General features: G+C 39.3%; 1 protein-coding gene across 1 annotated transcript in view; it reads right to left on the bottom strand.

Moving 5' to 3' along the window:
• Nucleotides 1–3,324, bottom strand: part of BUB1B (BUB1 mitotic checkpoint serine/threonine kinase B) — a gene marked incomplete at its 5' end in the record, with an annotated part of 28,619 nt that extends 25,295 nt beyond the window's left edge. The window contains 4 exons of the mRNA XM_083354988.1: nucleotides 55–251; nucleotides 2,391–2,535; nucleotides 2,631–2,690; nucleotides 3,185–3,324. Of these exons, the coding sequence (XP_083211114.1) occupies nucleotides 55–251; nucleotides 2,391–2,535; nucleotides 2,631–2,690; nucleotides 3,185–3,324 (542 nt within the window). The remainder of the gene's footprint in view (nucleotides 1–54; nucleotides 252–2,390; nucleotides 2,536–2,630; nucleotides 2,691–3,184) is intronic.
• Nucleotides 3,325–15,966: the final 12,642 nt, after the last annotated feature.

Below are 15,966 nucleotides of genomic sequence, written 5' to 3'. Positions count from 1 at the left end.
TTCAATTAATTTTCTGTAAACCCGAGCAATCATCTCTCAATTTTCATCAATTACCTGTGGTGGGACAATAATTTATCCAAAGGCTCTGCTTTACAAAGGATCCCTTCCTGGAATATCACATCAGCTTTCTTGGAATTCCCTCTTGCCTCCAGCTCCTCTGCCCAAGTAATGTAGAGTTGTGCTAGTGAAGTGCCTATCGCCTGGCTATGCAGGTAACTATAAAGATCCAAAGGTTCACTGCAACAGTTCCCCTGAAAAACAGAGACAAGGAGAAAAAAACAACCCTTGTTCATATTATAAAATATTTTTCAAAGAGATACTCAGAATTTCATTAACCTGAAACCCCATATAGCTCTACCTCTAGCCCTTATATCCTCAGATAAAATAGAAGTTACAGTAATTCAGAAAACTCTCCAGAAAGATGTTCTGTAATAGATGCAGGCCAAAGCCACTTTTGCTCTGAGAAGTGGTTTCACACGGTAATGGCAGCAGGAAACAAAGCTATTTTGGCCATGGAACATGCAAAAAGAAAAGAAGGGACTAGGAAAATCAGAGATCAGTGAGCTGATGGAAGATGCCTTGCTGGGACATTGATGGCCGAGGCAAAGATCAGTGGAGGGCATACAAGACATACACAGGATAGGATCGCGGAGTGACATTTCCCCCGCTTTGCTCTACTCAGGCCACACACACCCTCCAGTTTTGTTTTGGCTGAAACCCAGTACAGCAAAATTCTGAGTTTTGATTCTGTTGAATCATGCCTGATCTGAAAGTGGTTTGGCACAATTTTCTGAACACAAAAGTGTCATACTTAAAACATATTTCTCTTCTGTACACATTCTTACTAAAGTGAAACAGAATTAGTAGCTAAAAATCAAGGTTTTTTTTCCTCTAAAATCTCTAATTTGAGCTTTCTGGGCCCTAGATTTGTCTTAATTTTAGGGCTTGGATTCCATGGTAATAGATGCATTACCATGCATTTCTGCATGCTGCTTGTGTTCTCTCAGTTTACAAGAATTGAAACAGATGAACAAATGAATTATTAAGTAGTAGGTACAGAGATGGGGTCCATTTTAGTTGCCTTGAAATATTATCTAGCAAAGGTATTTGTTCTTTAAAAACACTCCTTACTACTCAAGCCAGATAATCACTTACTCCATTCTAATTACTTGTCTAACCATATTATCCATTTTATGCAGTTCTAAACTAATATTGTGACATTGAGAATCAAATATGTGGTCAAATTACTTAGGAAATGTGGTTGTGTGGGAGGTCAGCCCCCCAGAGAAAGAAATATTAAAAGGGGAGGAAAATATATTTCCTCAAAGGATCTTGAAGAGGCAGAAAAAGCATGCCCAGTTTTTCTTAATAGCCCCAGGTCTCCCTCCCGCAAGCAGAGAGATGCAGATGTAAATTCAGGGAGCTAGGAGTTTAAGTGAACAAAAACCTAAAATCTATATACCCCAGCCCCAGGGAAGCAGGACATGACCTTTGGACATAATAGGAGTCACCCATCACCATCAGAATATCAGAAAGACAAACCCAGACTCAGCTCAGAATACATGACACAGGAAATAGCCTCAAACAGGAACAGGAAATCACGCCAAACAAAAGGCTCCAGAGGGTATAAAAACCCACTAACTGCATGTGCTCAGTCCTCTTTTCTGCCAGCCATCTTCCTGTCTGGTTCTCCTTTTCAATAAACTACCACCTTCTTCCTAAAGCAGTCGCCATGTTTGTTCCCAGCTTGGACTGAACCATGATGAAGACTTTTCTTCCAACAGTTGATTACCTTTCTTTTTGTTCTTATTACATCTAATAGGGATGGAATTTCTGACTAGATCCAGGAGTTATAAATTTATAGTCTATTTTAGTTTCAGAAGTTTAAAATTGTAGTTCACTTTAATACATTTTGTTTCTGGGTAAACTCCCTCAGCAAATTGTTAAACAATTTCAGATATGCTTGAATAAAGCTCATACAGCTAAATCAATTCTAGTCAGGCATCAAGGCTTATTTGTGGCCAAACAATATTGTGCTGGTGATTACTGAGAAATGGACAGAGGAAGCACTGATTCAATGGTCTATGGATTAATAAGAAACCCTATTAAATATGTATACATATGTTCAGTTTAGATTTATTCTGGTCTTTTAAAATGGTTGTTATAATGCTGTTATTTTGTTAAGGGGAGAAGATTAAGCATGATTTGGTGAACTATTCAGAGAATTCAACACATTACATATTAGTGCAGTACTGTTGCTCTATGAAAACATAACTGGGGACAATTCCCATAAAGAAAGTTTTGTGTGAAAATATTGTTTTTCACAGCATATGACAATCTAAATAAAGTTTGCTAATGAACTGGGCACAATATAATATAATATTACTTACAAATTTAAGCCAGAGGCTAAGATAACGGGGATCTTGATAATATCTCTGCTGTTCATTCAAAGCTTGAATAGCGCTCTCCAAAACAGCAGAAAGATTGCCCTCTTTACCTCCTTGAGGGAAGGTCTGTTCTGTCCATTTGATATACCTAGAGATATTAAAAATAATTATAAACACAATGGAAACAAGAATAACTGGATTTTGAATTTTTTTTCATATTTTACTTACAAAAGTTAAGCATACCTGTCCCAGACGTCCAATGGATCATCTCCACAGTAAAAGCGAATTTCAGATTCAAATGCCCTAAAGTGATAATCAAATATATGCCTTTTACATTACATATTATTTTACTTGTTGATTTTTCTTATATTGCTGTACTGGTTTATTGTAAGCTGCTTAGATATATTAAATGTCTAAAGAACTATAAAAATATTTTCAAATTAAGATGGCATGCAAAATCTAGATCTTTAGAGAACAGAGTGTACATGGCAGTCTATGGACTGGAAAAATCCTACCAAGAATGCAATGACAATAATTGAAAAGTATAGCTGTAGTGCTTATAAATTATTTGGAAGATGCATCTAATTTAAACTTTCAAGGCAATCATAAAAACAAGCCTATTAGGCACCAAATGCATCTCCAGAATTGCTTAATCATGAAATATATATTCACACCAGGAACCATAATAAACACCCAGCTATCCTGTTTGTATGTAAAATAAAGCCATACCTTATTTTAAAGCAAGAATTGTAAATGGATGCCTACAGTAATGAGATAAATTAGTGTATCACATTCACCTCTTTTGCTGCTGAATAATTGTGTGACTAGAAACATCTTGCTGAGCCAAAACTCCTTGCAAAGTAGTCATTATTCGCCCCTGCCTCAGAGGCTGCACATTTTCTTTGCTCAATTCCCATTCATTCCCATCCGAAGCCATGGTAACTTGTGTTGGCCTATTCAGTAATATACAGAAAAGATCCACAGGTAAGTGTTGAAAGATGGGCAATCACAACATGTGTAAAAACAAATGGAAGAGTGAAAGATAGCCTGCTCAGGGCTTTGTATTTATTTATTTATTTATTATTTATTTATTTTTGGGACTTATATGCCGCCCTATCTCCCGAAGGACTCAGGGCGGCTAACAACAATAAAATACAACTATACAAAAGTTAAAAAGAATTAAATTAACAGCCCCAATAAAATAAATTAAAATTGAAGTTAAAAATGTAAAAAAAAAACATTTGTAACTATAATTGCACCAGAAATCCTGAGATCACCTTTACAAACGACTCCTCTTCCATGACTTTGATTTGTACAGAAGTTGTATATATGTATGTTGCAAGTTTACATAAGGATTAAAAGAGCTGGGGATAATGGTATAAATGGATTAGCTTCTCCGGCTTCACGTGTTTCTGTGAACTATTGCTGCATTTAATTCAATATTTCTAAGGAACTGACTTTGTAATTAAAGTAGCGACTGCTGCACGGAGCAGAGAGAGATCCTTTTAATTCCCCCTCTCACGGAAATCCCACCATTTATAACACACAAACACGCGCATTTCTCCTTCACCTGCTTTGGCCCAACACAAGCGAGGACAGAGCCTCCAAACGTTCATTCGCCACAGCCGGAACGCATTAACCAAATTCCCCCAAGCCTGCTCGGTCGCTTCCTCCACCGTCTGCGTTCAAATATTAACCGCCATCAACCGCAGCAGCTCGTTTGGTCTGATTGGCTCCTTACTGACGTTACCGCCTCTGATTGGACAGGAGGACATGGAGATTCAAAGACTTCTGCAGTGTGGCGTAGGACGCTATGGACGTAACTCTCTGTGGGCGGAGCGGCGCTTTCTTAAGACTGGGACCGCTGTGATTGATTCATTCCCCGCTAGATGGCGATAAGATTATGGTTTAATGAAGAGTGATTTTTATTTGCAGTTTCAGGTTTGACCCAGGTGGCCAACGAATCGCAGATTTCGGCCATATGAGTAAACGGCTTTCCTATATTTATTCCCCCGCTGTCTTTGTCTAAATCAGGGGTCTTCAAACTTGGCCCTTATATGACTTGTGGACTTCAACTCCCAGAATTCCTCAGCCAGAATTCTGGGAGTTGAAGTCCACAAGTCATAAAAGGGTCAAGTTTGAAGACCCCCCTGGTCTAAATTGTGAGATTACATCAGTTTGCTAAGAGGAGATAAATGGGTTCCTTCTGTTTCTACACTATAGCTCAGTCAGACCTTGCAACACATGATTGCACTGACTGCTGTAATCAGTAATATTTTCAAAAATTAAATTCAGACACATGCCATATACTAGAACTCCCCTAACCCATTTGACATTTCAAAAGGAAGGTTGATTATTTAAAATGGAAAAACAGCAAATTATTCAAATATATCTGGATTTCACAGTTTGCTTTGGTTACATAGTTTATAAAACTCAAAAGGTGTTCTCTATGCAGGAATGGATTTGGGATGATTCCTATGGCTACTCTTTTTTAAAAAAATACTAAGGAAAATATTAATCATTTGCAAGAACTTTGGAATTAAAAGCTATATGAACAAATGAATAAGACTCTTAACAAGTGTAAGAAATTAAGATGAGACTAATGAAAGTTTATTTTGCAGGAATGGGGACATAGCAAAGAATGCTTTAAAAAGTTTTTGCTATCATCCTTAAAGTTGTTATTTTATTAATATATTACCCAGTTTTTAAAGGTGTCAGGTGGTATACATCAGAACACTAACAAATACCAGTGCAATGTAAGGAATAAAGTTCAGAAATGAGAACTGTGGTTAAAGTGTTAGACTAGGCATAGAAATACTCTCAGACTATAATCCATCCTTCGCCATATAAATTTACTAGATGGCTTTGAGTCAGTTACTTCTCTCAGATCAATCTACATAGAGAAGAAAATGGGTAGGAGCATTATGTACATTGTGCCTAAAATGAAAAATAAGATATTATTTTAACATCTTGCTTCTTCCCTCAACCTTTACAGGTAATCTAGAAGGATACAAAACATGACTTTGTGTGTTGTACAGATGCATCCATGTAAACGTAATACTGAAAAGAAATGTATATTGACACCTTATCAGTAACATCACCAGTCTACTGATTGTGCATAAATAAAATGCATAATAAATGCTGAAACTAGTGGAGCAGGTAATGGAGCAAACATCTTTATTATGGTATATTTTATTTTATATTTCATACTTTGGCCAGTAGGGGCTGCTGTTAAGATATGGAACTTTTTTAAACCAGCTCTGTTCTGCAACAGAGGTACTGCAAGATCTTTCCTTGCTAAATAGTTTATCCTGGTTTTAAAACTACAGTGCTTGTGTTACTTGGTATCTCTTACAGATATACACTTCTGTACTTTCATGAACAGGTACCCTTACCATTGTAGCTGATATAAGTATGCAACTTTTAAAACTGAAATGCAATTATGATACCATAGCTTTTTATACATTGACCAAGAATGGTTACCTCTCCATTGTATCTTTTTAACCATGGCTCCTGTTAAGTGATACATCTCTGGGAAGCTTTCCCATTCTGCAAATAGTTACTGTTACCCCTGTTACTGTACATTTGTTTAATTAATTGCTCATTTTGTTTCCAGACTGTAGTATTAGCCCAATGTGCTTAAGGTATGCATGAGTGCTTAAAAGGTGACAATCCTCTGAAAGATGATTCTGTCAGTTTAATTTATTTATATGACTTAGATACATGATCCCCTATTAATTGCAGCTATAGCTACGTGTGACTTAATGTAATGTTGTTTCCAGGCCTCTTTAACTGTGCTGTATACTAGCCCATTAGTGTAATTTAGATCTTAGCATGTACCATCCTTCAATAATAAAATAATAAATAACATGAAGTCTTAAAAGATGAGTGTTTGTCTTAGACACAAGCAAGCTGAAGTCTGATCTTTAATTAGCCTGAAAGTTGTCTGCAAGAAAAGTTTAAAAACAGTTGAGTTTACGTTTAGTGGAGAACAAGATGTAGGATATCAAAACCTGAAACAAAGAAAAAATTGATGAAAAATTTGTTCATAGAGGATGTTTGGAGTGGCATACCCACAAGGATCCACATACATTACAACATTACTAATATTCCTTGTCTCTCGGGGGTGTGTGTGGCTGGGGGAATTCTAATTTAGCAATAACTAAATGGTTTATACTATAGGATGACTGGGCAATCTGTGATACCTGAACCCGTTTTTGTAGTTCTGCAAAAAAAAATATCTAATCCATAGTTGGAAAGGTGGGTGGAATTTTTTCTTCTTCATCAAATGGTGAAATTCTGTAGGAACGAAAGGTAACACAGTCAGGAAATCCCTCGGTTCCTGTTCTTAAGATGCTTTGTACCTAGGATAGTATGAATATTTTTCCCAGGTTCGCCTGGTGCGCCAGTTGCGACCCTACCTGGACCGAGATGCCCTACGCACAGTCACTCATGCGCTCGTGACCTCCCGTTTAGACTACTGCAACGCTCTCTACATGGGGCTGCCCTTGAGGACCACTCGGAGGCTTCAACTGGTGCAGAATGCGGCCGCGCAAGTTGTGATGGGGGTTTCCCAATACTCCCATGTAACACCTCTACTCCGCGAGCTGCATTGGCTTCCAGTTGCCCTTCGGGTGAGATTCAAGGTGCTGGTGATGACCTATAAAGCCCTAAATGGCTTGGGTCTGGGATATCTGAGGGAACACCTGCTGCCGGCATCAAGCTCCCTTCGTCCAGTGCGCTCCCACAGGGAGGGCCTTCTCAGGATACCGCCAGTTAAGGAATGCCAGCGGGTTATTCCCAGGGGAAGAGCATTCTCTGTGGGCGTGCCGGCCCTTTGGAACCAACTTCCCACGGAACTTAGGACTGCCCCCGACTTTCGCTCATTTCGCCGGGACCTGAAAACTTGGCTCTTCGAGCTGTCTGGCCCAGGCTGAGGGGTTTTAATTTTTTATTGGGTTTTAGTTTTAAATTTCGGGGACTTGAATTAATTAATTGTTTTAACTGATTTTAATTTTTGTATGTTATGCTTTTAATTTTCCCTGTAAACCGCCCTGAGTCCTACGGGAATAGGGCGGTATATAAATTTAATAAAATAAAAAATAAAATAAATAAATAAATATTGACAGTGTTTAGCCATTGCACCAAATCATGGTTTGTTAACATACTGTGCATAATAATAATTGGCTCAATTCTTATAATATGCTATTATAAAACTACAGCTAAACAAACAATGGTAAATAGATTCATACAGCAATCAAAGCCCTAAGCAAATAAGCCACAGTATGACAGAAATTATCTTTCTCTATCAAAAGGTTTCAAGGTATGTTCTCAGAAAGTAATGCTATTTTTGAATATAAGTTTATGTCTTTGATTTCCACTCCATATCACATTGAGTGTCAAGCTAAATAGTTTTATAAGTTAGTTATGTGCCATACAGGTGAGTGAACACCTAGTGGTTATATGAACATGTACTTGCCATCTTGACTTGCTTTTAATAATAAAACAAGTAACTCTTCCAAAAATTTACCTGTAATCCTTTTGAACCTGTCTACCCATCTTACTAGTTATGTTTTCTCAATTATGCCAAGTATATTAATTTTTCTAGTCCAGTCCCTAATATCACAGACCCATGGTTTGTTAATTTCTACTTGCTGATCATCACCTCAGTGACACAGTCAGCTTTTATTTGTTTGTAATCTGCTTGATTTTTCTTAAGTTCCCCATATCATTTGTAACCAGATCTGTAATTTCTCAGTATTCCACTTTTTACAGCCATGGAATACCACTGGAAAGGCCAGTACTTTAACAATCCAGATCTTTCCCATCGCTGAAATAGCTTCATTTTTCCAGCACATCAACTTTTGGTCAATCAAAAACAATGTCTATCATCTTAACTTGTTCTCTGAACAGTGTTAGTTTGCTATTTGGTTTTACATTTGGCTTCTTAATATTTAACATTAGTCCAGATTTTTTTCAGTTTCCATTTTTAGTTTCATAATGAGCTATTGTAAATTATTTCATCTTCAACTAATGAAGTAATATACAAATCAAACTTGATATGACTGATTTTGCTCTTGATTCCTGATATCATCTCTTCCTGTCGTCCATCCATATAATAATATTTGATGTAAGATCCAATTCAGTATACATTTTCTTGGGAGTAAATTTTGTTGAACAACACCCCCCCCATTGTTTATATATTAATAAAAATTATAAGATTGTGCTCCAGAGTATCAAGAACTCAAATTGCTCTAAGGCTTTGAAGGATTATCTTAAAACACAAACTTTTTTTAAAAAAACAACCTGGCAAAAGAAACTATTTTGGAAATAGATGGTGTTCCCATTGCTATACTGAGCTGAATAGGGAGATAGTTGACTCTGACCTTCTATCCATCAACACTGGTGACTATCAGGAATACCCTTTCTATATGTTCTGGCTTCCCAAGGGATCAAGCAGCCTTCATTCTTTGTTCTCTATTCAATGTTTGGATGAGATGCTTTATCTGTGATCAGAGGGGAGTTAATTACATGGACGCTGAGCTTATCGATCAGAAGATCGGCAGTTTGGCAGGTCGAATCCCGAGTGCCACATAGCAGAGTGAGCGCCTGTTACTCGTCCCAGCTTCTGCCAACCTAGCAGTTGGAAAGCACGTAAAAATGCAAGTAGAAAAATAGGGACCACTACGGTGGGAAGGTATGGCGCTGGAGAAGACTCCTGCGAGTCCCTTGGACTGCAAGGCGATCAAACCGGTCAGTCCTAGAGGAAATCAACCCTGACTGCTCTTTAGAAGGCCAGATCCTGAAGTTGAAACTCAAATACTTTGGCCACCTAATGAGAAGGAAGGACTCACTGGAGAAGAGCCTAATGCTGGGAAAGATTGAGGGCAATAGAGGATGGGGACGACAGAGAATAAGGTGGATGGATGTAGTCACTGAAGCAGTAGGCGTGAGCTTAAATGGACTCCAGAAGATGGTAGAGGACAGGAAGGCCTGGAGGAACATTGTCCATGGGGTCGCGATGGGTCAGACATGACTTTGCAGCTAACAACAACATGGTGGGAAGGTAACAGCGTTCCGTGCGCCTTTGGCGTCTAGTCATGCTGGCCACATGATCACGAAGATGTCCTTGGACAAGCGCTGGCTCTTCAGCTTTGAAATGGAGATGAGCACCGTCCCCTAGAGTTGGATACGACTAGCACACATGTGCGGGGCAACTTTTACCTTTACCTTACAATGTAAATAACATCTGTTGGCTCAGCAACTGAATATTGTCAGTAATAAATGGATCAGTATGTTCATAAAGTCTAGATAACTATCACTATATAATGGCTATGGCTATAATGACTATAGATAATGGCAGTGCTTTTTTTCTAAAAGAAAAAGGTGCCGGAACTCACACATTGTCATACAACCTACCTTGCCTACCCTACAAGGTTCCATCCAAAAAAGGTGCCGGAACTCCGTTCTGAGCATTCTATGACCAAAAAAAAAGCCCTGGATAATGGTATGGACATGATATAGGGCACAGGTCTGCAACCCGCGGCTCCGGAGCTACATGCGGCTGTTTCAGCCGTCTCCTGCGGCTCCCAGTCCTCTGCCATGTGCAGTCCAAAAAAAAAAGTGGGACTAAAAAAGTTCAACCAATCAATTCAAATATGCAGGGTAGGTGCATATCTCGCCTTGGCTCCACTCTTCAGTCAAACCCTGTTCTGCGCATGCGCGCATGTACACGCATGCACACACATTTTTTGCGGCTCCCAGTTTTTCCTTTTGTGAGGGAACTGGTTCCGAGTGGCTCTTTCACTGTTTCAGGTTGCTGACCCCTGATATAGGGCATATATTCCTGTTACCCGGAACACCAGGTTCTATAATGTTTGCACAGAATGCATATGGATGAATCAAAGATACCCACTAATATCTCCTTTCTATAAATGGAGCAGAGATCTATTCTAATTCTAATTAGGAGGCCATTATTTGCTGGAGTAAACAATACTTCAGCATATACAGTAAGCCTCTTCCAAGAGGGTTGTCGACTTTATGTAATTTCTGTTAAGATGGTCAGATACCACTCAGCAAGGCACCCAATAGCTAGATGAGATGAGATTTTAAAAGGCCAAGATCAAATGGCTGGTTTTTGTTACGGGTTTCCAGACAGCTGAGACAGAGTTCTGATGTAACTGTGCATCCCGGAAAGCATCCGAGAAAGCTTTACAACTGACATTTGTCATTGAGAAGCCACTAAATAAACCATTTACTCCTTATACAGCAGTGTAGTACAGATGCTGAAAGATCAGCTATCATCTTTTGACTGGCATCACTAATTGCAATGATCTCTATCTCTTGGGACTGTAGACTACTTACTATAATCTTCTCCATATAATCTTACCTCCACACTGACTAAAGTAAATTTAATGTTTTCTTCTAGTTTATTTTATTTCAAGCTTCTGGCGAACAAAACCATGCTTCTTCTAACACTTACAGTATAAAACAGGAACCCTTTCATTTTAAGAAAGTGATTAAATTGGTAAAATTACCTGGTAGGGTATGGGCAATGGACCGTGGCTTTATCACAAGTTTATCACCTGCAGCATGTAGAGCTCTGAGTGTTTCCTCCCTAAAATTGTAATTGTTAATAGAAAATGAGAACTTAACAAAATAGATGGAGAGTAGTATTTAGTTAATTTTTAAAAATCTATATTCCTAGTTTGCTGAGAGCTGACAATGAGTTAGTGGCTGTTAATCAGTAAATCAATTAAGGCAAAAATAGTTCGGGCTTGCCTTATTGCTTTTTAAAAGTCCAGCAGTGGGCACGAACTGAACACACAAGGACAACATGTATCCTGAAAATGACTGAGCTCAAAATGCTTTCACATAAACTATGACTGGTGCAAAATCAACCAATAGGCTTTAGGACTGAGTTGCCAAGTTCAGGTAGTCCTTGTGTCCAAGATACATGTAACTGATTGGATCAGAGAAATTGATCACTTCTCTTCAGAGGGCATTTTGTCAGTGGCATTAAAAAGAAAGCTGTGCCCCTTTTTGCAAAGACTCTTTCTGGATCCAGTAATTCTTCCCAGTCTTCAATCTTTTCTCAGGATGGTTTGGAGACAGTGGTGGGATTCAGCCAGTTTGCACCACTTTGGCAGAACTGGTAGCTATTTTTTTTTGTTGCCCAAGCAACAAAATGGACTTCAGGAAGCGGCATCCACACAGAGAACTGGTTGTTCACATATCTGAATCCCACCACTGACTGGAGATATCATGAAAGTCTTTTCTTCATCATCCTGACGATTGGTAGTAAGAGTCTGGATGGGGAAGAACAAGCTTAAACTCTAGTAATAGCTTTCAGGCCTTTGTTGATGTATCAGGATATTCCTGTACCTCCAGTGTTGTTTCTTGACAGGGAAGTCATACCTGTGAAAGAGCGCTCTGTGACTTGGAGGTCCTCATGAACTCATAACTTCTATCAGGATGAGACTGTGGCCTAAAGGACCCTTGCCCAGTTTTGGCTGATGTGCCAGTTGCAGTCTTAGCTAAGGTGTGAGAATTAGGCTAAGTGACATATGTCTTTGTCACCATGACTGGACTATTATAATCCTCCACACATGGGCCTGCAATATAATACTGTATTGGAAATGACTATTATTCCAGAATGCAGCAGTCTGAGTTCTGATCGACACTTGGCATCAGCAACGTATCACATTTGTTCTCCGCACACTATCCTGTTTCCAACTGCTTTCCAGGTACAGTTTAAAGTGCTGGTTTTAACCTACAAAATCTTCCATGGCTTGGTACTTAGGTTTCCAGGACTACATTCTCCAAATTATTTTCTGTTGAATTTCCTAGTCAACAAGATCATTCAAGAGAAATTTCTACTGGTATTTCAGTTGTAAAAGAGCACAGAGATGACCTTGCAGAAAATATGTTTCAACCGTTAATAAAATCAAAGCTTAGCTTGGGGAAAAAAAAGAGCACGAGAAAGGAACTAAAGATTGTCCCACCTTGATTCTCCTTGGTATTAAGAGATAGGGAAGGTGGAATGCCTATATCAATAAAATAGAGCTGTGATGCCTGTTTCCTGACCTAGCCTATCTTGAAGGACTGACACGGCTTCTAAGAAGTTTCAAGGGCTGTTACCAGGATTACTTCAGTTGGAACTGGCTGTCATTGACATCAGGCTTACCCCCCTCCCAGGCAACATTCAGGAAATAATCAAAGGTGGATAAGCTGTTGTTATTTCTCCATAGTATATGGACACCATCGGGGGATTTCATTGTTGTATATCTTAAATGTCTTAAATACTGAAACATATCACGAATATTTTAATATTGTATTTGTTACCTCTTTTCACCACAGATATCTTATGGTTCTGCTGTAAACAGAGTCAGTTTTGCTATACAAGTAGTCCTCACTCAATGACCATTAAGTTGCAACAGCCGCCTGATCCCTAAAGTTGCAGCCATTACAGTACACATGCAGTCATGTGATCAAAAGTTGGCAGCCTGCCCTAACTTACAACCTCAGGGACACTTCAGCTGCCTCCTACCTATCTATCTCCTCCACCCTGCCCTTTTGACCCACCTTCACTCCACTGCCTCTGCTAACCCTACCCTCTTGTGCTCTGCTTACCTGAGGCCCTGCTATTCTCAACTGACCATCGTCTTCTTCCTCCTGCTACAAATGAGGTACACCTTGCCTAGCCCTTCATGAGGCAGTTACTGGCTGTGCCAGGCTGCATGTGCTCTTGTCCAAATCTCACATGACTTTCTTACAAGGTTTTGAAGCCTTCCAAAGCCTTGTGAGAAAGTTGTATGTGATTTAGACAAGGTCATGTGTACTTTGAACAAGAATGGGCAGCAGGACCAGCAGAGCACAGGTTGTGGTAGGGCCAGCAGGGGTCTATGACCTTCTGGAAACCTAAAAGAGTGCAGGTCCGCTGGATCATCAGGTAGGAGCAGCCATTGAAAAGGTATGCTTCTGAGGTCCAGTTAAATGGCAAAATTTCAGAGAAGGGACCTCAAGGTGCTTACCTATCTGATCTGGTAGGATGAGCAGACAATATGGATCATTGCAACAGTTGTGAGTTACATTTCTTTAAACATTTCCTTTTCGATGTTTCTATAACGTGGTTGTTTGGGACAAAAATGATGAAATTTGCAGTGCTGATAGCCTTGTGACCATAGAAGTGATCTTCCGCAGTAAAAGAAATACCTAAAAGAAGAATTGGATGCACAGATGTTATTCATAGAATGTATTAATTGTAAACATGTTTGCAGAGAGGGGTTATTTCAGGCTGGATATATATTTATTTGGGTTTGGGTGGCACATGGAGCCAAAGCCAAAACAAATGCACACAGCACATTATGGCTTACCACAATGTACAAGTAGTCTTCACCTTATGGCAACAATTGAGTCCAAAATTTCTGTTGCTAAGTGAGATGATTGTTAAGTAAGTTTTGTCCCATTTTATGACCTTTCTTACCATAGTTGTTAAATGAATCACTGCGGTTCTTGATGTCAACGCTGCTAACATTGGATGTTTTTGCTTTGACAACAGATGGAAATACAACCATTTTCTTCTTATGTTTTACTCTTAGAATTAGAGTTAGATCAGGGGTGTCAAACTGCTGGCCCGTGGGCCGGATGCATCATCGGGAAGCTGCACCCACTCTATTGCTGGCAATGGCAAAATTCTCCCGATACGTTGCGTGATGTTGCGTGATGTCGTGAATTTGACATGTCTGAGTTAGATGATGTTGGGGGGAGGAATGTGCATGAGAGTTTAGCTAGACATAACAGTACTGACCCTAGTGTGAGAACCAAGGTTATTGAAATAAGATATGATCAGAATTGGCTGGGCTGGAGAACTGGAGGGGAAGCCTGCATTTCAAATTAATTGGAGAATGTGATTTATGACTGTGAATTGAGGGAGGGAATTGTGCTTTGATACTATGTGCTCAGGGGAGAAGAACTCTGTTTTTGGCTTCGATTATGTTAATGCTGATGCAATGCTACTCAAATAAAGATTTTTAAGGTAAACAATGCCTCGAAGTTCTTTGAAGAATTTCATCTTTCGGAACCATGACACTTAAGTTAGTAACATAACTGTTAAATGAATCTGGCTCCCCCATTGACTTTGTTAAAAGGTTGCAAAAGGTGATCACATGGCCCCAGGACACTAACCATCATAAATATGAACCAATTGCCAAGCGTCCAAATTTTGATCACATGACCATGGGGATGCTGCCATGATCGTATGTGTGAAAAATGATCATAAGTCTCTTTTTTCAGTGCCGTTGTGTCTTCGAATGGTCACTAAACAAATGGTTGTAAGTCAAAGACTACCAGTATCAGCTCAGTCATTTTTTTAATCCCACCGTTATTATTTTTATAAGTAACTCAAGGTGGAAAAGATATCTAATATTCTTTCCTCTTCCTATTTTTGCACAACACCCCTGTGAGGTGGGTTGGGCTGAGAGAGAGTCCAATGTCCCCCAGCTGGCTTTCATGCCAGCATAGAACTCATTCTCCTGGTTTCTAGCCTGGTGCCTTAACCACTAGACCAAGCTGGCCACAGATCTAGTTATAACATCATATGTGTTTCTCAAAATGTCATTTATGAGTTGCTAGGTCTGCAAACAGCACTTCAGTTACTTTTCTTGAAAAGATGTTCTACAGCAAAAACAACTGAAAAATTATTTCATGCATTTATCTTTAACTTATTATTGGAATCCTGGCCTGGATTTTTCAAAGGCCAACTCTTGATTGCCCTAGCGATTACTGAACAATTGTTTTGTGAGTTTGTATTTAAACTTTGGACTTATGCCTGGTTTTGAAATGCAATACACTTGTGCACTGAATGAAGGTTCCTCTTCTCTCTCTCCCTCTCTCCCTCTCTCTCTCTCTCTCTCCCCCCTGTCTCCATCTCCGATGTCACTGTTCCTCAGCAGGCTGAGACTACAAAGCTTTGAGCCAACAACTTCTCTATTACTTCTCAGATAACTCAGTTCTTCTGATCAGATGCAGTCTTAAGAAACCCAGATAATGTGGTGTGCATTCCAGATTCCACTTCAATAATTCACACTAGGATTGTACTTCAGTATCTTTCACTCAGACAGCTCTTATCTTGCTTTACTTTCTTGCTTCTGTTTTAAATGATTTGCTGTACACCAAACATAGTGAAGGATTTGGTTTCTCCTTCATTTTGGAAATCAGTTGGGTATGCTTTCCAACAATAACAGTCTAACTTTACCTAGGTATGCCAATAAATACATAACCTTCTGAAGGACAGCCAGTTTAGTGTAGTGGTTAAGGTACCAGGCTAGAAACCAGGAGACTATGAATTGTAGTCCCATCCTAGGCACAAAACCAGCTGTGTGGCTTTAGGCCAGTCACTTTCTCTCAGCCTTAGGATAGAGGCAGTGGCAAAACATTTCTGAAAAATCTTGCCAAGAAAGCTGCAAGATTTGTCCATGCAGTTGCCAGGAGTCAATACTGACTCAACACATCCCTCCCCTCAAATAAATAAATAAAGTATATCTTACAACATCAATAAAGCAGATGTGAAGGACTTCTG

This window comes from Vipera ursinii (genome assembly GCF_947247035.1).
Source record: "Vipera ursinii genome assembly, chromosome: 1".
Classification (NCBI taxonomy): Eukaryota; Metazoa; Chordata; class Lepidosauria; order Squamata; family Viperidae; genus Vipera; species Vipera ursinii.
Note: the sequence above shows the minus strand (reverse complement) of the source record. Positions and strands in the feature narration are given on the sequence as shown.